Source organism: Melanostigma gelatinosum (genome assembly GCF_949748355.1).
Source record: "Melanostigma gelatinosum genome assembly, chromosome: 7".
NCBI classification, from domain to species: Eukaryota; Metazoa; Chordata; class Actinopteri; order Perciformes; family Zoarcidae; genus Melanostigma; species Melanostigma gelatinosum.
Window position 1 is genome coordinate 2437439 of NC_136640.1, and position 22511 is coordinate 2459949.

The following is a 22511-nucleotide window of genomic DNA, read 5'->3' on the forward strand; positions in this document are numbered from 1 at the left end:
ATTTTATTTGTATAGAGCTTTAAAAGGTACTCAAAGGCACTTTATGTAAAACAGAAACAATAAAGGCAATAACAATATATATATAAACAAGGCAGATAGATTACATTATAATGTATATATTTTTTAAATGTAATACAACCAAAAATTACACACATATCGTTTACATATATGAATTAAATATAATATATAGTTATGTTAATTTGAGGTAGTAAACTGTGAGATGATTCAAATTGAATCCACTGTTTTTACATCATGTTTTATTTAATTTTTTTAAATAATATCGTGAGTTTTTGGGGAAGGCCCATATTAAATATTAAAATATGAATGTATTAATTTACTTAATGTATGTATATATTAATTAAATAATATAATAATAATAATAATAATAATAATTATAATAAACTGCTCCTTTTTAATCATGGTTTTATTTATTTTATAATAATGTCATGTGAGAGTTTTTTGGGAAGGCCCATGTTAAACATTAAGATATTAACTGACTTAATTCGAGATACTCGAATAAAACCCGTTAAACGGTGTTAGTGATTATCTCAAACATCTGCCATCTTTGCTCCACTGACGACACATCATAACAACTACATCCGGGTAACTGTGGTTAACCTTGGTTGGCGGATAGTCATGGCGGCCATCGTTCGGTTGAGTTCTGTGTGTCGCAGAGGAGTCAAACGTGAGTACTTCTGCCTGTTTTCAGCGGTGTTTACGCTCTTTCTTCTTAACGTACATGTACTTTAGTGAGACAGTTGGACAGCAGGACGTTTCGACAGAAGAGAAGCCGATTATAAGCTGTGTACGTACGAACAAAAGCACGTCTAGGGGAGACTATTATAAGCTGTGTACGTACGAACAAAAGCACGTCTAGGGGAGACGAACTGCTGCTTTCAAGATCACGACTTCAGCTAACAAGCGTTCTTGTGACGTATAGCCCCCCTCTGACTGTTTACACACAACATTTGGTTCAATGGAAACCAGATTCGGTGAACACATGTTTATTACTGTATTTCAAAAAAAAAAATATATATATATATGTTCCTCGTCTTTCTCTCCTCAGCTCTGTTCTACCAGACCACTCTGTTGGCCCGACCGCTGGTCGTTCCTCACAAGTACCAGGAGCAGCCTCACCAGCTCACTGCAAGGATCCATGCCTCACAGGCTCTCCACGGTCAGTGCTCACTAGGGTTGTCACGATTCCAAAATTATGACTTCGATACGATACCTGCCATAAGTATCACGATACCCGATACTTACGATACGATACCAGAATTCGATACAATACCACAAATACGATACGATACTGGTATATTGATCTATAATAGTAATAAATAATACATCTGTACGGTTCCCTTTTTTACCAGCTTGTTCCTGCCCAGCTTTTTGAACACTTAATAAATGGCATGAATATTAATGTTTAACCTCTTCGCATCTTTTGAGCCTCTCTCATAATTCCGCTAGCTTTCAAACACAGCTGGAGGGAACTCTGTCTCTGTGTTGCTGCTGACTCTGCTGCCATCTGTCTGTGGGACTGTCTGTGGGAGTGGGGGGGGTAAACAATGCTTCATTTAATTGCATCGTGAGTTTGATATTTTCATTTCATATTTTATCATCATTCATGGAATAATTATTTTTCCTGAACTAAAAATAAAAATAATTAGCTCAAGCTCCACCCTCAGGCTCCACCAGCATGGAGCCATTTTGCATCAATTGTGTTTCATATAGTGCACGTTTGTGTGCATTGTGACCTCATGATCATATAGGCTTGTTGTCAAACTAGGCTAAGGCTACTCGTGTTAGCTGTCTATGGGTGAGCTTGGGGGAGTTCATGTTTATAATCACATTTGTTTACCTGTCGTTCTTTGAACTCTTTGAAAAGTTGGGGGTGTCTGTCTGAAAGGTGCTTTGCCGTGTTAGACGTGTAACCCTAGTGCTCACTAAGTACTGCGTGCAGTACGGGGAGCACTGCGTGCAGTACGATGTGCAGTACGGGGAGCACTGCGTGCAGTACGATGTGCAGTACGATGAGCACGATGTGCAGTACGATGAGCACGATGTGCAGTACGATGAGCACTGCGTGCAGTACGATGAGCACTGCGTGCAGTACGATGAGCACTGCGTGCAGTACGATGAGCACTGCGTGCAGTACGATGAGCACTGCGTGCAGTACGATGAGCACTGCGTGCAGTACGATGAGCACTGCGTGCAGTACGATGTGCAGTACGATGAGCACGATGAGCACTGCGTGCAGTACGGGGAGCACTGCGTGCAGTACGATGAGCACTGCGTGCAGTACGATGAGCACTGCGTGCAGTACGATGAGCACTGCGTGCAGTACGCTGAGCACTGCGTGCAGTACGATGAGCACTGCGTGCAGTACGCTGAGCACTGCGTGCAGTAAGGGGAGCACTGCGTGCAGTACGGGGAGCACTGCGTGCAGTACGATGAGCACTGCGTGCAGTACGGGGAGCACTGCGTGCAGTACGGGGAGCACTGCGTGCAGTACGGGGAGCACTGCGTGCAGTACGATGAGCACTGCGTGCAGTACGGGGAGCACTGCGTGCAGTACGATGAGCACTGCGTGCAGTACGGGGAGCACTGCGTGCAGTAAGGGGAGCACTGCGTGCAGTACGATGAGCACTGCGTGCAGTACGGGGAGCACTGCGTGCAGTACGATGAGCGCTGCGTGCAGCACGGGGAGCGCTGCGTGCAGCACGGGGAAGACTGCGTGCAGCACGGGGAAGACTGCGTGCAGCACGGTGAGCGCTGCGTGCAGCACGGGGAGCGCTGCGTGCAGCACGGGTAAGACTGCGTGCAGCACGGTGAGCGCTGCGTGCAGCACGGTGAGCGCTGCGTGCAGCACGGGGAGCGCTGCGTGCAGCACGGTGAGCGCTGCGTGCAGCACGGGGAGCGCTGCGTGCAGCACGGGGAGCGCTGCGTGCAGCACGGGGAGCGCTGCGTGCAGCACGGGGAGCGCTGCGTGCAGCACGGTGAGCGCTGCGTGCAGCACGGGGAAGACTGCGTGCAGCACGGTGAGCGCTGCGTGCAGCACGGGGAGCGCTGCGTGTGACTGATATGTTAAAATGTTCAGACTAATATTAATACCAACGTACAGGTCAAAGAGTATGATTTGTGTCAAACTAAATTTCAGTTTTTGAGTCGCTGTAGTTGTTTCCTGTGGAGTATTTGTAGCTCTGTGTTTGACGTGGACCAGGTGTCTCTGTGGTTCAGGTCTGAGCTCTTGCGGTCCACAGTTAGCAGCTCTAACACTGAGCGGTGCATGTGCTGTCAGGTCTCACCAGCTGTTTGTGGGTCATGACGGAAACACAAATGTATCGGTTAAATACACAGCTGTGCTTCTCAGTCCTCTGTATTTATTCATGTCTTTATTTGACCTGATTAAAACATCTTTAGCTTGTAAAACCTGAACTGGTTAAAGCTAAGAAACAAGTGTTACAGAATTGTTAAAAACACTTGTGTCATGTTGGCACTAACATTAATACATTTGGTGAATAAAGAACACTTAAATGAATGTCACTTAAAGTCAATACTCTTTGAGGATCGACCAAAATGTGTACACGCACTTATATATAAAATATTAATAATACAACTTCTTTTTAAATAAATACAAATAAATAAAGATAGTAGAAGAGAAAGAAAGCACCAAACACAAAATATTTGATGTAGTTTCCACGGAAAATAATGCACTTATATATAAAAATAGTAATGATCAGTTTTTTGTAATAATACATGTTTCATAATAAATGGTGAATTCACCAAAAAAGAAGAAAAACAATATGAAGTTCAAAGTATTGTCTCCCAGCAGTCCTAAATTAAAGGAACAGTTGAACACTTGTATTCACTTCATGTCCAGAGTTAGATCATAACATTAATACTATACTATGATAAATATTAGTCTGTTAAATATCAACTCCAGCCAAGAAGTAGTGAAAGCACATGATTGTGATGTTTTTCATTTCTGCTTTAGTTAATAATAGTTGAGCTTTAGAGGAGCAGAACAGCTGCTGAGGCTCCTCCTCCTTCTGTCAAAGTCAAATCAGTTCAAACGATGGAAAGACGAGCAAACAAATCTCCGAGTCCATTTCATGACTCCTCCTCCTGCTCTTCCATCATCTCCTCTTTTTCCTCTTCTTTCTTCCTCCTCTGAGACATCTCTGGTTCTTCTTCACAGTATTCACAGTAACTAAATGTGTGTACATGACATGTATCCAGGTAAAGATAACGTACAGTTGTGACCTTGTGTGCTGACTATCTGCCGTTTGTTCTCTCTCTGCAGCAGGCTCCGCCTCCAAGGCCGCCTCTCTGCACTGGACCGGGGAGCGAGCGCTGAGCGTCCTGCTGCTGGCCCTCGGACCCGTGGCCTATTTTCACCCCGTTCCCATCGTCGACTACTCGCTGGCTGCTACTCTGACTCTGCACGGACACTGGTGAGACTCCCCTGATATGACTTGTATGTCATATAAGAATGAATATGAATCAACACCTGCCCTCCGTTGTTCAACCACAGCTTTCAGGTTACATAGTTTCCCTTCTGGTTTACTGAGATCTGTTTTCCTCTGGTTGAGGTTTGGCCACAGGACGGTCGGGCCAATTCCTCTTCTCGTGGCAGTTCTTGAATATTACTCTGTCTCTAGTTTCAAGTCTTCTTCAATACAGCATGATGTTCATTTAGTACATTATGGACCATTTACAGTCAAACAGACCATAAAGCAGGGGACGCTTTAGGGCGGGGCTACACAGTGATTGACAGGTCTCTACGTCACTCCTCCTCAGTCCAGATATGGTCACTTCCTGTTCATCGGCTGCCTGATGGACATTAGACAGAATGCAGGTTTGAAGACACTTCTGCATCGGCTTCATTCAGAGGTTGCCGCCTGGTTCATACACGAGCAGATTATGATTTTAAAGATGGAGATCATATGAATGAAAGTCCTTTGAACCGTCCACAAACTCATTTCCTCATGTCTCCACTCGGCACTAACATTGAGCTCGTTCACTGACCTTTGGTGAGCAGCTGTCAGCAGCTGTTCCTTCAGCCCCGGTTAGTCCGGCTCTGTTTGCAGACTCGAGGCGGCGGCTTTAGATTAGCGTCACGGCGATGTGTTCCTCCGTCAGTTAAAGCGCCGACTAAGCGGCTTAACAGGTGTAGGCCACAAATCCCAGTCATGAGTCGCGATAAGTCTTTGTTGTATACGACCTTGATGAGAGAGTGCAGTCGCTTTGCTGCTTGCTCTTGCCTCTGCTTGCATTTTCTTGCATTTTCGTGCTTCAATTTGCCAGATATATCACATATATCACTCTTCAACGTTTGAGTGAAGACAAATCCAGAAAGTCGTCGAGCTATTTGGATTGTTGGCTAATGCTAACTAGCAGCTAAGTTAAAGCTAAGTAGCAGCAAGATGCCTCCCTTCTCCACGGATGACTACTACAAACTCCTACAGAAGATTGCAGTCTTGGAAACAAAAATCCACCGACTAGAAGTAAACGTGGAAGTAAATGGACTGTGTGGGAATGATACCACTCTACCATGGACTCAAAACACTGGACAAATGCAAGCTAAGACACAGCTAACTAGCATAACCAGGCCTACCAAGAAACAGGAGGAGAGAGCAGATAATGAATCTTATGCGACTGGCTGGCCTGCACTAGCACACGGGCAGAACTCCTCCTCAACCCCTGCACCCAGACGGACAAAGCCAAGGACAGCTGAGGAAAGTAAAACCTGCAAAATACCTCCACAACAACCAAGCCTACAACTTCTAAACAGATTTGCTCCATTGTCGCAGGATCCTAAATCATCTGATGACCTGGATAAGCAGCTATGGCCTCAAAGCAGGGTAAGAACTGAGAGTCAATGTGAGAAAAGGCAGCAGGCAAAGCTAGTGACTGGGCCTGAGACTCTGATTGTTGGTGACTATGCTGTAAAAGATGTCAGAAAACTGTGCAGCAAGAACACCAAAATACTCTGCTTTCTGAAAGATATGGTCTCTGACATGAGAGACAAATTCCTGGACATCGTGGCTGACTATCCCACAGCGGAAAACATCATGGTGCATACAGGAAGCTGTGATATTGTGAAACAACAGTCTGAAGTTCTGAAGCGAGACTTTATTGATCTGTTAAACACAGTCAGCTCTGTCAAGGCTGAGGTGTTTATCAGTGGCCCTCTCCCACCAGTCAGAGGAGGAGATGAAGGATTCAGCAGGCTGTTTGCACTGAACAGATGGCTGTCAACTGCATGTACTGACCATTCAGTACATTTTATCAACAATTTCTACCTTTTCTGGGAGCGTAGACATCTTTTTGCAGCGCATGGAGTTTGCCTGAACAAGTAAAACTGTTTACCTCAAACCTGTTTTTCTCCCTGCGTCAACCGTCTGTCCCTACTGCCAAGGACAAGATACAAGAGGAGTCTAAACAAGAGATAACCACACAGCATCGCCATGGAGACCTTACAGGAAGGATACCCCCGCCTAACGACAGCCAAAAGGAGGAGTCTCCGACCTCATCATCAGGAACCGCCTCCGATCTCCCACTTTCCCCACCCTTCCTAGACGAGGAGTCTTTACCTCCCTCCCCAGCTATTTCGGGTCCATACTTTGGATCGCAATCCTCTCTCACACTCTCCCCATCCTCCCCCCACCTGGAGTTCACTGACAACATGAAAGAGCTGGTCACTGCTGGAACCAAACACACACCTCTTCACACTCCCCGACGGCTCTACAACCGTCCGCTGTCTCCTCTACCTGATGGAGGAAAGAATTGATATCTTCTGTCTCCCCTACCTGATGGAGGAAATAATTGATATCTTCTGTCTCCCCTACCTGATGGAGGAAATAATTGATATCTTCTGTCTCCCCTACCTGATGGAGGAAATAATTGATATCTTCTGGGTCCAGGCTACAAGGCTAATGACACCAATGACTCTCTCCAGGAAAAGTCGGGCCCTGTATGCAGCTAGCCGCTTCAATTCCTGTCTTGCAAGTTTATAGAAAAAGAAAGGTGAGGCTGCGAAGAAACAATAGTAAACATGCTAACTTATCAAACTTAGCATACATTCCTCGTCAGCCTGTCCAAATAAATTGGGCAAAGAAAGCTTTAACCACATTAAACTTAGCTTTATTAAATGTCAGGTCTCTGTCAGGACAAACATTTTTAATCAATGATTTTATTGTTTTTAACTGAAACTTGGTTAAATCAAGATAACAGTGCAGCTGTTCTTATTGAATCAACACCTCACAACTTCAGTTTCATGAGTGAAACAAGAGCGCATAAGAAAGGAGGTGGAGTTGCTGTTTTATTGAATGATTCTCTTCAATGCAAGCAGATGTCCTTTGGTCATTTTAGTTATTTTGAATATGTGGCTCTGAATTCCACTCAAGCTTTATTCCTAAACATTTACAGACCGCCTAAATACTGTGCAACCTTCTTTGATGAGTTTACTGAACTGCTGTCTGTAATCTGTATTGATTTTGACTGTGTTGTTATTGTTGGCGACTTTAATATCCATGTTGATAATCCCCAGGACAGAGAGTCTATAGAACTATGTGGTGTCCTTGATAACTATGATCTGACTCAGCATGTGACAGGACCCACCCACAACAGGGGGCACACTCTGGACCTAATCATCACCAAAGGTGTAAACATTTCCAAGGTTGCTGTGACTGATGTTGCACTCTCTGATCATTTCTGTGTTTTCTTTGAGAGTGCAATCTCCTTGCACACAAATGTCCAAACCAAGGTTGTGACAAAGCGTTACATCTCTGAAAACACCAGTGAACTATTTATTCAGAAGTTCTCCTCCACACCAGCCCTCTCTTGCCTCTCAGTCAATGAGCTTGTAGATGGCTTCAATTTTAAAGTAAAAAATATTATTGATGCCATTGCACATCCCTTCTCTCAGGTGTCTTCCCACAAGCCCTAAAAACTGCAGTTATTAAACCGCTCCTAAAGAAGGTTAGTTTAGACTCCGCAACGATGAAAAATTATAGGCCAATATCAAACCTCCCATTTTTAAGTAAAATAATTGAAAAGCGGTTTTCCAACAGCTGACAGACTTCTTGACCGTAAATAACTGCTTTGATGTTTTCCAGTCAGGCTTTCGACAGCACCACAGCACTGAAACTGCTCTTAAGGTTTTCAACGACATCCACTTAAACATAGACAATGGCAGAAGTTCAGTCTTAGTGTTACTGGATCTCAGTGCTGCATTCGACACGGTCGACCATGCCATACTCCTAGAAAGACTAAACATCTGGGTGGGACTCTCTGGCACAGCACTTAACTGGTTTGAATCCTACTTGAAGGGCCGAGAATACTTTGTGTCTGTAGCTGATTACACATCAGAGCTGACTAAAATGACATGTGGTGTTCCCCAAGGTTCAATACTGGGGCCTCTTCTGTTCAACATCTACATGCTTCCACTAGCTCAGATTATGGAAAGCAACAAAGTGTGTTGTTATAATTATGCAGACGACACACAAATCTACATAACTATGTCACCAGGGGACTATAATCCCATACAAGGGCTGGGTAACTGCATTGAACAAATCAACAACTGGATGTGCCAGAATTTTCTTCAATTAAACAAAGATAAATCAGAAGTAATTGTTTTTGGTACCAAGGACGAACAATTGAAAATCACCGCTCAGCTTCAGTCACTGATGTTAAAACCCACAAACCAAGCCAGAAATCTAGGTGTAGTTATGGATTCAGACCTCAACCTGAACAGCCATATCAAGACAATTACAAAATCAGCCTCCTATCACCTGAAGAATATATCAAGGATTAGAGGACTTATGTCTCAACAGGATTTGGAAAAACTTGTCCACGCATTTATCTTCAGCAGACTGGACTACTGTAACGGTGTGTTTACAGGTCTCTGTAAAAAGTCAGTCAGAAAGCTGCAGCTGATTCAGAACGCTGCAGCTCGAGTCCTCACTAAGACCAGGAGGGTGGATCACATCACTCCAGTTCTGATGTCTTTGCACTGGCTTCCTGTCCAACAAAGAATTGACTTTAAAATCCTGCTGTTGGTTTACAAAGCACTGAATGGTTTAGGGCCAAAATACATCTCTGATCTGCTGCTACCTTATGAACCATCCCGACCCCTCAGGTCGTCTGGGACCGGTCTACTTTCTGTTCCCAGAGTCAGAACTAAACATGGAGAAGCAGCGTTCAGTTTTTCTGCTCCACATATCTGGAACAAAGTCCCAGAAAGCTGCAGGTCTGCTGAGACCCTCAGCTCATTTAAATCAAGATTGAAGACCTTTCTGTTTGCTGCTGCCTTTAATTGAACCACATTCAATTAATATATTAATCAATTTCCTGCATTTCTGCATTTTACTACTGAATTTTATTTCTTACACTGTTTTTAATTGTTTTTGAAATCTCCTTTTCTTTCGCCTTGTGTTTTGATGCTTTTAATGGTTTTATGTGAAGCACTTTGAATTACCTTGTTGTTGAAATGTGCTCTACAAATAAACTTGCCTTGCCTTTGTTAAGCTGCGAGTCGATATTTCAAAAGAGGGTCAAGCCGATTCCTCTTTGACCAACGTCTGAAGCATGAGAACGATCGGTAACGCGTCCTCTTTTCAACCGGTACCGTGGATAAACAGGATGTTACAGAACGCCTTCACTGACATCAAGCTTCTTTAAATTAAGGTGGCAGAGGCCTGAGAGACTCAAATGGCATTTTCACTGAGCAGAGCCTGAAGGCATCATAATGTAACTGAAGTGAACCGCCGTTGGTTAGCTGTTAGCGGTGCTGCTAACGTCACTAGCTCTCCTCCTGTTGGTTAGCCGTTAGCGGTGCTGCTAACGTTACTAGCTCTCCTCCTGTTGGTTTAAACACTGATTGGTTGTTTACAATGAAACATGATTAGAGATCAGAGACTAGAAACACATGTTCTACTGAATATAATGATCTTGTGTCTCATCTCCTCGTAGGGGGATCGGTCAGGTGCTGACGGACTACGTCCACGGAGACGCAAAGATCAAGATGGCCAACGCGGGCCTCTTCCTCTTGTCCACGGTGACCTTCGCCGGTCTTTGCTACTTCAACTACAACGACGTGGGGATCTGCAAAGCCGTCGCGCTGCTCTGGAGCAAATGAACAGGACTGTCTGATTGTAAACGCATATATTTATATATATATATATATATATATATATATATATATATATATATCATTTTTGACAATATAACAGAAGTGTCGTAGCAGACTTGGTTTGTTGCTCAACACAACATCCGTTTCCTGTTTCCAGATGTGTGGGAGGTTGTCTTCTTTCAGCGTCCTGTTGATTTATGTCCAATTACAAAGTAAGATATCCTGACATTGAATTGTTTTATTTACCGGAGACATTAGTGTTTTCAACAAAAACATCTGCAGAACACGTAACTTATTTCATTCATGTTCGGGGTTCCTTTTCTTGTAGCTGATTTCTTCTTCTTTGATTTTGTTTCCGTCACATTGTGTACATACTTTATATGTATAGGAATAACAGAGCAACATATTGAGTTGATCTTCACGTATGAACTACAAGCTCCTCCCACTTTGAGTCAGCAGACAAATAAAAGACATTTTCAAAGTATTAAAAATGTGCTTTTATTTTGGAAGTATACATGAATTCCTGGCAGTTTTTGTTTGATCACTTGTTTGATCACTGTGTCTGTATGATAACATTCAACATGGCCGCCTTATCATTCACTCTAATAGTACACACCCTGCATGCAGCACGTGTTTTTATACATCTGGGTTTGTTATTCAGTTCTGCAGGAAATGTTTGACAACTTAAAAAAACATGTCTTCAATAATTGTGATTTTTTAATTTCTGTTCCAGTCACATCTTTTCAGATTAAAAACGCACAATGAGATGTGGCGAGAAAAAGATTGCACTGTTTCTGCCTCAACGCAAGAAAGTTGGCTTTACGGATTCTTTTATCTATTTCGTTTTACATTTTATGAACACGATGTTTACAATGACAGAGTACAAAACACACAAAAACATTTCGTTTGTGTGACAAAGAAACCGTGTTTTGAGGTAAAAGTACTTCCTTTCAATGGTGTCTCGTTGCTTCAGTTCCTCTTTTATATTTTTTGACATTTTGACAATTATCTTAATGAACACAATGTTTACAATATTTATATATATGTGACAAGAGAACAAAAGGTTTCACAATGCTGTTCAAAGGTTTGGGGTCACCTGACAAAAACTTGATTTATTACAATCAGGATTAGTCATTGTCTTTCATGCTTTTATTTTGTAGAATGATGCTCTTTACTAATAAGTTATTTAATTTAGTACAGGGATGCAAAAGCTGTACAATCTGTTCAACCAGGCTGACGACAAAGAAGAATAGAAGAAATCAGTTATTGGTAAAAGAAACTAGAAGCTTAGATTTAAATAGGAACAACTTCCTGTTTCACAATAAAACAGCTGAGAACAAGCTGGAATTAACAGGCAATGCGTTGCTGTAGAGAAGCTCTTCTTCAGACTTCACAACAGAAACAGAAGGTTACTTCAGGCGTAGCGCTGTTGGAATATCAGCTGAACAAATCACAGTTTAAACCTTTAATTTAACCATAAAGTTCAATTATTATCGAGGGTTATTGACGTTTTTCTCGACGGGAAAACAAATAAATGAAAGGAATCTGAGAGAAAATGGTTCTAAACAAGTTATCATTTAATTCTTCTTTTGGGGCACAAAACTATTTCAAATGTAAAAACATTGTTGTCTGAATCATTTTGTCTCATAACGGGCGACTCCAAACCTTTAAACGGAAAAACAAACTGAATATCTGCACATTATAAAAGTGTGATATAACTATTAAAAACACTCAATTTAAAAATGCAAACATCTAGAAAAGCAGTACATTGATTTTCCCCCTTTTTGTTTCATAAAAAAAAAAAACTGCCTCAGAGACTTTGTGGAATTACAGTATGTTGCCGTTAAACGCCCAAACAGTGTGTTCTGCTTTTATGAAAACAAACTTATTAATTATATTAATTGAGTCCATTAAATACATTTTTTAAAACACTTTCTATGATTCAAAGTAAATTGTAATTAATTCAATTTAAATGACTTAAATGACACAGTGAAGGCTGTAAGTTGTCCATAAAGCTATTTATCCTTAATGAGGCAAAAAGCAGGGACGACATCCTTTCAAATCATTGACACAACAACTTGACACGACTCGTCCACTTCATCTTTCTTAAGCAACACCAGCTTGTTCAGAGACGGGTCGTCCCCGTCGGGCGCGAATCCCAGGAACTCAGACGGGAACACGGAGGACTCGAACTGATACATGTTGGTCGCTGTGAGTTTGGTCATGTAGAACAGCGCCTTGTGGCGAGTTTCCTCAATGTCCTCCGGCAGAGGGTCCTGTAGGGAAACACACGAGGACAAACGGATTTAGTTCTCCTGCGATGAACCTGGAAGGGTTGAACTATACAGTCCATCCGTGCTCTCGCCAAAGATGCCAGACTCCATTGAGAACGGTCAGTGGAGTCGGGTGGCTTTGGCGCTTCAGTTCCTCGTCTTTTTCTTTTTTTGACATTTTAATTTTTTATTGAACACAATGTTTCCAATGACAGAAGAAAACAAAGGTTTGGTCACCGGATAGAAAAGCTTGACTCGTTACAGTGTGAGAGGATTAATCCATATTATTGTCTTTCATGCTTTTATTTTGTAGAAAAGTCCTCTTTACTAATAGAAGTGATTTAATTTAGTACAGAGATGCAAAAGCTGTACAATCTGTTCAACCAGGCTGACGGCAAAGAGACAACGGAGAATAGAAGAAATCAGTTATTGGTAAAAGAAACTAGAAGCTTAGATTTAAACAGGAACAACTTCCTGTTTCACAATAAAACAGCCGAGAACAAGCTGGAATTAACAGGCAACGCGTTGCTTTGGAGAAGCTCTTCTTCAGACTTCGTCGAGAGGACAGATGGAAACGAGCGCTTCGGTTCCGCCGGTACCGGCTGTGTCGTTGCAAAGTGAAATATTCTACATAGCGCGTACAACGAGTCAGTCTTTGTCTGCTCGCTTCTTTCGGCCATTGTTACTTTGTAGTCTGTTTTATAAACATCTTTTCAGATTATACGGACAAAAATGAGATGTGGCAAGAAAACACCATTTACCCATAATTCACTGCATGTTTGTTTAGCACCGCTCTGGCTTCAGATCCCATTAGATCAGAACTTTCTGTTGTATTGGGTTTGGCGCTACAGTCCTATAATCTCGGCAGTATGACGCTGCAGGTCCAGCATGTTTTTATCATAATCAATCAAACATGCGTCAGTTCACTGTACTTATCTTGAGGGTGGGTTCGCTGTGGTTGAACCCGTCCCTCCACCCTTCCTCTTCTTATTCAGCTGGTGCTTTTGCATTCTTCCCATAAGTCTTTTTTTTGGTCAGCAACCAATAAAATAAAAATAAAATAAGCGTCCATCTGTGGATGTCTGGGTTTATCTTTGCGTGACGTTATCACAGCCACATTAGAACCTTTCTGACTTTCTTCACTGAAAGCTAAAATACTTGCTGACGTTCCACAGCAGATGTTTTCAATCTGTGAGGAGCGTGGGCGGGTTGAACTGAGGGGACCGAGCGAGAGATCATCATTACTGCGGATGAATGTCCATAAATCCTGCATAAATCCATAAAGAGAGAAGTCATTGGCCCTCATGCAAGAACATTTTTATTATCTTAACTTCCTCTTCAGAGCCACGTCAGACTCAGCTAACTCTCGTAGCGTCAGATAACTGAGGAAATGAGCGTATGTTCATTTGCATTAATTAATGCCCAAATAAGATATGAAAAACGTCTTTAAATCATCTCAATGTTCATATTTATCATTTAAATTAGTGTAAGGATCAATATGAAATTTATTTTTAATAGTTCTAAATTCCAAAAAAATAACCAAAAATACAGGCTTACAAATAAATAATAATCTGAAGAGTGAAGCCAAAGCTTCATGTCTTAAAGCTGCATTCTCTCTAGTGACCACCAGGGGGCGACTCCTCTGGTTGTATAGAAGTCTATAGAAAATGACTCTACTTCTCTCTTGATTTATTACCTGAGTAAACATTGTAAACATGAGTTTATGTCTCAATCTCTAGTTTCAAGTCTTCTTCAATACAGCATGATGTTCATTTAGTACATTATGGTCCATTTAGAGTCACACAGACCATAAAGCAGGGGATGCTTTAGGGCGGGGCTTACTGTGATTGACAGGTCTCTACCAGAGACGTATACGCCGTCTCTACGTCACTCCTCCTCAGTCCTAATATGGTCACTTCCTGTTCACAAAAAAATATTGCGACGGCCGTAATCCAAGATGGCCGAACTTGAGGCTTCAAAAACATCAGTCCACAAAGCAACAGGTGACGTCACCGTGACCATGTCCACTTCTTGTACAGTCTGTGGTTGCACACTACAAAAAGCGACCCGGTGTAGTCGAACATCCTGGTATTTATGGATACTGTGTATGACAACTTATGTATTGGGGCTGCCACCACTTTGGGGACACGCTGTACATAACTGTACACTTATACTCACCATGTTCTCAGAATAAATCTTGCGATCGCAGCATGCCACCACGTTCTTGCCCTTGTCGTTCTCACAGTACAGCATGGCGGGCCTCCCCCCTCGTCCCGCTTCCTCACGCTCACGGTAGAGCTGGACTATAAACTTGCAGTCTAAAAAGAAAAAACACAGGACGAGCATGAGGAGAAAGTAGCACCAGCTGGACGATCATCAGTAGATCCACTTCAACGGACAGAACAGTTTAACAGGTGTGCAGCAAAACAAACAGACATATATACACTTACACATATACACACACACAATATATGTATATGCATACACACATAAACATATATATTTATGTATTTGGCTGCATCTTACCAGGCTGATTCAGCTGTTCGCTCGTTAAGTTTCGTACTTGAAATTCCTGCTCATCGTTTAAAAGCAGGACTTTGTTGTCTATGCTTTTGACCCAACAACAGAGGCACCGTTCGGAAATACCAAAACTGTCTTCATCCACATCTGCATCATTGGGAGAAAACAACAAGCTGTTATAACACCTGCAATGTCATCGCCACCTGTTCATTCTACGACAAATGTAGGAAACTACAGGAAGTGCCTCACCTGCTTCTGCTGCCACCTCTTTATCTATAGAGAGCAGTGGACAAAAGAGAAGCGTTCAGGGTTTTATACAAACCAGAATATGGATTATGTCAACATTATAATATCATATTTCATACCATATAATAGGAATAGAATTGACAGCCCTTTTACCTCGAAAGTAGAAGGCATCTCCACATGTACCAACGCATGTAACAGGGGTGTAGCTGCAGGCCATCAGGGAGCGCTGGTGGAAACCAGGTTGTGTTAGACACAACCTGGTTTATGTTTATTTGTATCGCACATTTCAACAACAAGGTAATTCAAAGTGCTTCACATAAAACCATTAAAAGCATCAAAACACAAGGCAAAAGAAAAGGAGATTTAAAAACAATTAAAGAAACAATAATTGTATGTTAAATATTAAATATAGATGGTGACAGATTAAGGAATAGATACGGACTCAAATAGCTGCATCAGGTCTGATGATGTAGCTGATCTATTCTGTTCACTTCTAGTTTGTGAACATTATTTAGTGGAATTTTAATTATATACATACATACATACATACATACATACATACATACATACATATTTACATATATACATATATACATACATAAAAATATATACACATGAAATCTAATGTTAAATATACATATACTTGTACACATATATTTAACATACTAGATTTAATTGAAGAATATATTTAACATATTCATTTAATTTGGAATTGAATTGGAGTTTAGGATTTCGTATTGCAAGTTGTTCCGTGAATGAGCATTGTGTTGGTAGAACTGTGTATTAACGACCACAAACTAAAGAAAACAACTTGTAAACGTTGTTCTTCACGAGAGAGCAGCGGTGTGAGGAACACGTTCTGTCTCAACTGAATGTCGTCATCTTACCGGTAAACTGGTTCGTCTGAAGTGAACGACGGTGAACGTACTTTCAAGGTGCGGCGTTCACTGCGGACACAGGAAAATACACAATAAGATAAACCACCTGGCAACCCTTCACAATAAAGTGCCATGTTCCCATTCTCCACATGCAGACTCGCCTCTAAAGTCTTTACATTATAAAACATACGTCATATTATATATACATCATTATATGTGTTACCTTCTTCTCACTCACCACTCCCCGATGAAGCGTTTCAACTGGCTCGCGACGCGATCTGCTCTCGTGCTGCTCGACGTGAAGCGGTGTGGACTTGCGCGGCTGAAGCCTGGTGCGCGTGAGATCAGTTTTTAAAATAGCCGGAAGTGTTGAAAGTTTTATTTTTGTGAGTTCTTCTTTTTGCATCTCGAACAAAGACATCTGGCTTCATGAGTTATGGAGTGAAAGTGTGTTTTGGAGAATTAATGTCGTCACTCGATGAGTGATTGTACATCATGATTCCTTCACGTTTATAAATACATTTTCATTTGAAACCAGTTTTGATTTTCCATCTGGCCACCAGAGGGCCAGCACGAGCTGAGGGAGAAGTGCTGCAGAGAAATCAAACACACTGTTTCATGAATAAACATTTTTCTCCTGTAAACTTTGAGCACTTACAGGATTTATGAAAACAGAACTTTCCCTGAAGGCAGTGAGAGATGAAACCCTATGAATGTGTGTGTGCTTTCACAACAACAGCGTAATCTCACCAACACGTCTGTGTTTTACACTCGAAGTCAAACATTCCTTCCATTCTGCAGTTTGTGTTTGTTTGTTTTTTGCCAACTGTCCAGTGGCGGCTGGTGGAACGTGTTCTAGGACCGTCCTATCAATGTCAGCAAACATCCCAGTATGATTTAATGCAACACAATAATGTATCAAACACGCATTATTACTTGGCAGTTAAATATTTAACATGTATTCCAACATGAAAACAATCAGTAAATAACACTTATATAATATAATATAACATGTTCATTTATTGAGATGCCCCTATGGACCTTGTTATAGGAGGTAAAGATCAGGAGAAGTAAACATGAAGTGTAATTATGAATACTGATGTTAAATTAAGCTATGATGAGTTTTCACTGTTAATTTAACATCTCTATTACATGTTGATGCCTCCATGACCAAGTTAAGCAGATGAGACTGAGAACAGCTATGTAGAAGAAAAGATGTTCACTTTGCATAATATGTAGCTTGACAGAGTTCTCATGTGTGTCCTGGTGTTGTCATGTTTCCTTACCTCCTCATCCCTCACTCCCTACCCTGGTGTTCTCATGTTTCCTTACCTCCTCATCCCTCACTCCCTACCCTGGTGTTGTCATGTTTCCTTACCTCCTCATCCCTCACTCCCTACCCTGGTGTTCTCATGTTTCCTTACCTCCTCATCCCTCACTCCCTACCCTGGTGTTCTCATGTTTCCTTACCTCCTCATCCCTCACTCCCTACCCTGGTGTTCTCATGTTTCCTTACCTCCTCATCCCTCACTCCCTACCCTGGTGTTCTCATGTTTCCTTACCTCCTCATCCTCACTCCCTACCCTGGTGTTCTCATGTTTCCTTACCTCCTCATCCCTCACTCCCTACCCTGGTGTTCTCATGTTTCCTTACCTCCTCATCCCTCACTCCCTACCCTGGTGTTGTCATGTTTCCTTACCTCCTCATCCCTCACTCCCTACCCTGGTGTTCTCATGTTTCCTTACCTCCTCATCCCTCACTCCCTACCCTGGTGTTCTCATGTTTCCTTACCTCCTCATCCCTCACTCCCTACCCTGGTGTTCTCATGTTTCCTTACCTCCTCATCCCTCACTCCCTACCCTGGTGTTCTCATGTTTCCTTACCTCCTCATCCTCACTCCCTACCCTGGTGTTCTCATGTTTCCTTACCTCCTCATCCCTCACTCCCTACCCTGGTGTTCTCATGTTTCCTTACCTCCTCATCCCTCACTCCCTACCCTGGTGTTCTCATGTTTCCTTACCTCCTCATCCCTCACTCCCTACCCTGGTGTTCTCATGTTTCCTTACCTCCTCATCCCTCACACCCTACCCTGGTGTTCTCATGTTTCCTTACCTCCTCATCCCTCACTCCCTACCCTGGTGTTCTCATGTTTCCTTACCTCCTCATCCCTCACTCCCTACCCTGGTGTTCTCATGTTTCCTTACCTCCTCATCCCTCACTCCCTACCCTGGTGTTCTCATGTTTCCTTACCTCCTCATCCCTCACTCCCTACCCTGGTGTTCTCATGTTTCCATACCTCCTCATCCCTCACACCCTACCCTGGTGTTCTCATGTTTCCTTACCTCCTCATCCCTCACTCCCTACCCTGGTGTTCTCATGTTTCCTTACCTCCTCATCCCTCACTCCCTACCCTGGTGTTCTCATGTTTCCTTACCTCCTCATCCCTCACTCCCTACCCTGGTGTTCTCATGTTTCCTTACCTCCTCATCCCTCACTCCCTACCCTGGTGTTCTCATGTTTCCTTACCTCCTCATCCTCACTCCCTACCCTGGTGTTCTCATGTTTCCTTACCTCCTCATCCCTCACTCCCTACCCTGGTGTTCTCATGTTTCCTTACCTCCTCATCCCTCACTCCCTACCCTGATGTTCTCATGTTTCCTTACCTCCTCATCCCTCACTCCCTACCCTGGTGTTCTCATGTTTCCTTACCTCCTCATCCCTCACTCCCTACCCTGATGTTCTCATGTTTCCTTACCTCCTCATCCCTCACTCCTGTAACTGTCCGTGCTGGATCCGTCCCCGTTGTTTTATAAAGATAAATAAATGATGAGCGTGACGGTTTAGAGGATGGTTTAGTGTCATTATGCAGCACAGGGATGCACAGCGCAATCCACTTGTAGCTCATTTGTAACACAACAAACACAGCTGTCCGCCCCTCAAGTGCAGCTTGATCCTGGACCACTATGGATCCCGGTCTTTCATCCTCCCCAGTAGCATGCTGGGTAGTGGAGTAGCCTCAGGTCCTAGCTGGGTTAGCTTAGCTTCCATCTCGGCCCGCCGTTGCCATAGCCTATAACCTACAAGTTGTACAATCCGTGCTTCCGCGGTTTGTCCAAACGTTCGGTTGTATTTGACTTTAATGATTTGAATTCAGCGTTCATGAAAGCGGTTAACGCTTCTCTCTCCACAGTCTACAGAGGAGCTGTTCGCGTTATAGGAGGGGGAGTTGATTGGTGACAAAGGTTGCCTCCGAGTAACAGTTGAATTCAAATATTTTGCTCTAAAATGTCAAGATTAGGACCAGAATCCATCAACAGCACTACTGATATACACACATACATCAGTTTCCATCTTCAGGAAGGTGGTTTAGTGGTTTAGTTACTCTGTAAGTGAAGTGCTTTGGTTGCTTTTTGGTTTTGGATGAACATATAGTTGGCTTTGTCGAGGCTAAAAAAAGATGTTCCAATTTCCCCATCAGGTGTATAACACCTTGTGTCGAGTCTTCCCGCGGCGCTTCATTCTGCCTCTAAATGTGGACCAGGAGACGCGCTACGGCAGAAACCTGAACCCGCCGGCAGCACGGCCACTTCCATCAGAATCGCCAAGAACAAGGTGGGCAGCCAATGGGATTCAATGGTTAGAAAGACAGGAAACGTGTTTCTTCCCAACCATTTCATCTTATTTCAAATGACCTTTCATGTAATTTCACCACGGTTAAAGTGCTGTTTTCCCTCCCTACAGGTCTTCTGTACCCACGAGGACCTCCACGGCGAGGATCTGAATCAATATGGAGGTCTGGAGTTCCCCCAGATCAACTACGGCAAGTACAACACCCATCGCTACCGCTACGTCTACGGCTGTGGCTTCAGACATCTTGTAGGAGACACGCTGATCAAGATGGACCTCAACGGGAAACACATGACGGTGAGTTTGATTTCATATCTCTCCTCGATATATGTTACAGATGTTACAGGTTTTCAGATGTAAACTCCCCGTATTTTCTCACAGGTGTGGGAAGAACCCGGTCTTTATCCCTCCGAGCCGGTCTTCGTACCGTCCCCTAATGCCACAGAGGAGGACGATGGCGTCGTCATGTCCGTGGTCATCACACCCAATCAGGTTGGTCGTGCTCACACAAAAATACGTACATCAATTTCTCATTTCGTAACGGCAACAACGCTTACACGTTTAGACTGGCTATTTAATCACAAGCCCCGCCCCCTTTACGGTCGACAGCCAGGGAAGCTTGTTTTTGATGGCGAGTAACAAATGTTTTTTTAATCCCGTTTGAACGGTGCCATGAAAGACACGATGATGTTTGTCAATTCAAAAGATCATTTTTGCACGTAAAGAAAGTACAAAATACGTAATTAGAAAGAATAAACACGCAAAAGTGGCTGAAGCGAAGTTCTCATACAACAACAACAACAACAACAACGGGTCTTGTTCGTTCTTCAGCTGAGATAACGCTACATTTGAAACATAGGTAAGCTAGCTAGCTAACAAGCCAAGCTAACGGCCATGTTGGCGGTCATACATTGTGTGAAGCTCACTGAGCGATTTCACACTAAACGAAATGTTCCTCCGCCAAACTGAGACTTTCTTAACGAGCCAAACTATTTTTTTCCGAAATAAGGTCCCATGAGTGACACCAGAAAGGGGCGGGACTTCAGCTCTATATAGCCTTCAAGACAAACAGATGATTTTGTTAAGAGGATCCAAAATCCCCACATTTTCCTCTGAGCTCGCTGCTGGTTCAACACAATCAGTCGGGAGGAAACTGTGGCGACTTGAGAGTGAGATTTTTAATGCTCAAATATGTGAATAGTGATGTCAAATCTGAGTTATTTTCCAGGACAAGAGCACGTTCCTGCTGGTTTTAGATGCCAGGACGTTTGAGGGGCTGGGTCGAGCCGCGGTGCCCGTCAACATCCCCTACGGGTTCCACGGCACCTTCCACGCCACGGCGTGACCGTGCGGAATCCCAAGTTAAAAAACACGGATCGGAAAGAAGTTATGAACGATGTAAATATCGCCTGCCTCAAGAGTCATTGAGCACTTTTTTTGACTTCGCAGATATGAATGTATGAAGAAGAGTTTGTTCATATCGTAACTGTTGTTGAAGATCTACGTTGTTCTTTGTATACTTGTAAACCGTTGTTTTGAACATTGTAATTTAAATGCGTGTTAAGGTGAGGGCTGCTGAAATAGAGAATATTGCAATAAATATATTTTACAGGACAGAATGAAAAGGTTCAGTTGAAGTTCAGCGAATCTTTATTGCGTTGTTTCCCTCGAAGAGGAGCTGATGAAGAGAACGTATGGCTTCGGGCTCAGCGCCCACATGTTGGAGAAAGAAGATGTTGATACAGTTGAATGATTCATGAATGACTTGTGTATGACTCGGCTTAAAATGTACATTTTTAAATGCATGGCATGAAACATTAAATAAACAAAACTTCACCTAAACATCCCGTCTGTGTGCATTCATTCTTTTCTCCTTGTAATAATAATAACAATATTTATATGTGTATATATATATATATATATATATATATATATATATATATATATATATATATATATATATATATATATATATATATATATATATATATATATATAAAGATACACTTTCCAGTGTAAAATATTAATATTGTGTTGATGTAATTGGAAGACTATACATACTTACTGTATTCTATAGAAACTGGACATTTCAGTCACTGAAATCAATAATTATTTCTCATGAATTGTTTTCGGTTATGAAACTGCGCGTGGTGCACGTGCTCCCTCTGCTGGTCGCACATTTGTCTTCAAACTGTTTTTTTAAAACACACCAGAAGTGTGAAAAGAGACGTGGAAGTGTGACAACTCTCAACGTTTCTGTTGAATTCCTTCTCTTTTGTGTTTCATATTTGGTGGGTGTGTAGCTTTAACAATGACAACATGTAGAAGTCTGTCTTACTTCATGGGCACTTTAATTATTCATAAACAGTCATACAAACATTTCTGCTTACGGAACAAATAATGTACTTTTTTTCTGAAAAATATTCAATTGAAAAGCAGCTTTTCTCTACTAAAACTCATAACAGTTAACATATATTAGTGTCTCGTATGAGTTAATATGAACTGTGGAACAATGAATGAGCTATTCATGCAGCTTGTCAAAGATCTGAGACAACGTTTGTCTCAGATGCTTCTTGTTCTCTTTCAGAAACGACTCGAGGTTTTGAGCTTCGATCAGAATGCTCTCCAGCTCCTTCATCTGGTCGCTGTCTGCTGCAGCTATCTCACTGCAAACAACCACAAACAAGGACTTCAAAACAAGTGTGTGTGTGTGTGTGTCAATTGTTTGTGGCACTTAAATGAAAACAGTCATCAGGGTTCATCCTCTGGGACCTCGCATGTTTCCAACGTGTCCTCATAAAACGGCTGCTATGATATCTTACGAAAAAAGTT

General features: G+C 42.4%; 2 protein-coding genes and 1 pseudogene across 4 annotated transcripts; 2 read left to right on the plus strand and 1 right to left on the minus strand.

Moving 5' to 3' along the window:
- The first annotated feature begins 623 nt into the window (after positions 1-623).
- On the plus strand, positions 624-10941 carry sdhdb (succinate dehydrogenase complex, subunit D, integral membrane protein b). Of its 2 annotated transcripts, none has more exons than XM_079271678.1 (4): positions 624-685; positions 1067-1177; positions 4307-4454; positions 9976-10941. In XM_079271678.1, exons 1-4 carry the CDS (start codon positions 637-639, stop codon positions 10139-10141), a joined length of 474 nt encoding a protein of 157 aa, XP_079127804.1. In that variant the 5' UTR covers positions 624-636; the 3' UTR covers positions 10142-10941. The 2 variants fall into 2 exon arrangements, with proteins under 2 accessions (XP_079127804.1, XP_079127803.1); XM_079271677.1 differs by having other exon boundaries at positions 4304-4454; positions 9976-10910.
- A 671-nt stretch (positions 10942-11612) lies between these two features.
- On the minus strand, positions 11613-16322 carry LOC306779698 (interleukin-18-like). The gene is made up of 7 exons (XM_079271676.1): positions 16291-16322; positions 16062-16121; positions 15328-15431; positions 15178-15201; positions 14935-15075; positions 14587-14726; positions 11613-12411 (listed from the first exon to the last, which is right to left on the minus strand). Exons 3-7 carry the CDS (start codon positions 15389-15391, stop codon positions 12193-12195), a joined length of 588 nt encoding a protein of 195 aa, XP_079127802.1. The 5' UTR covers positions 15392-15431; positions 16062-16121; positions 16291-16322; the 3' UTR covers positions 11613-12192.
- A 2693-nt stretch (positions 16323-19015) lies between these two features.
- On the plus strand, positions 19016-21024 carry LOC306779570 (carotenoid-cleaving dioxygenase, mitochondrial-like; annotated as a pseudogene). The gene is made up of 5 exons: positions 19016-19054; positions 19531-19664; positions 19794-19976; positions 20061-20171; positions 20908-21024. The product of its transcript is annotated as a carotenoid-cleaving dioxygenase, mitochondrial-like (transcript).
- Positions 21025-22511: the final 1487 nt, after the last annotated feature.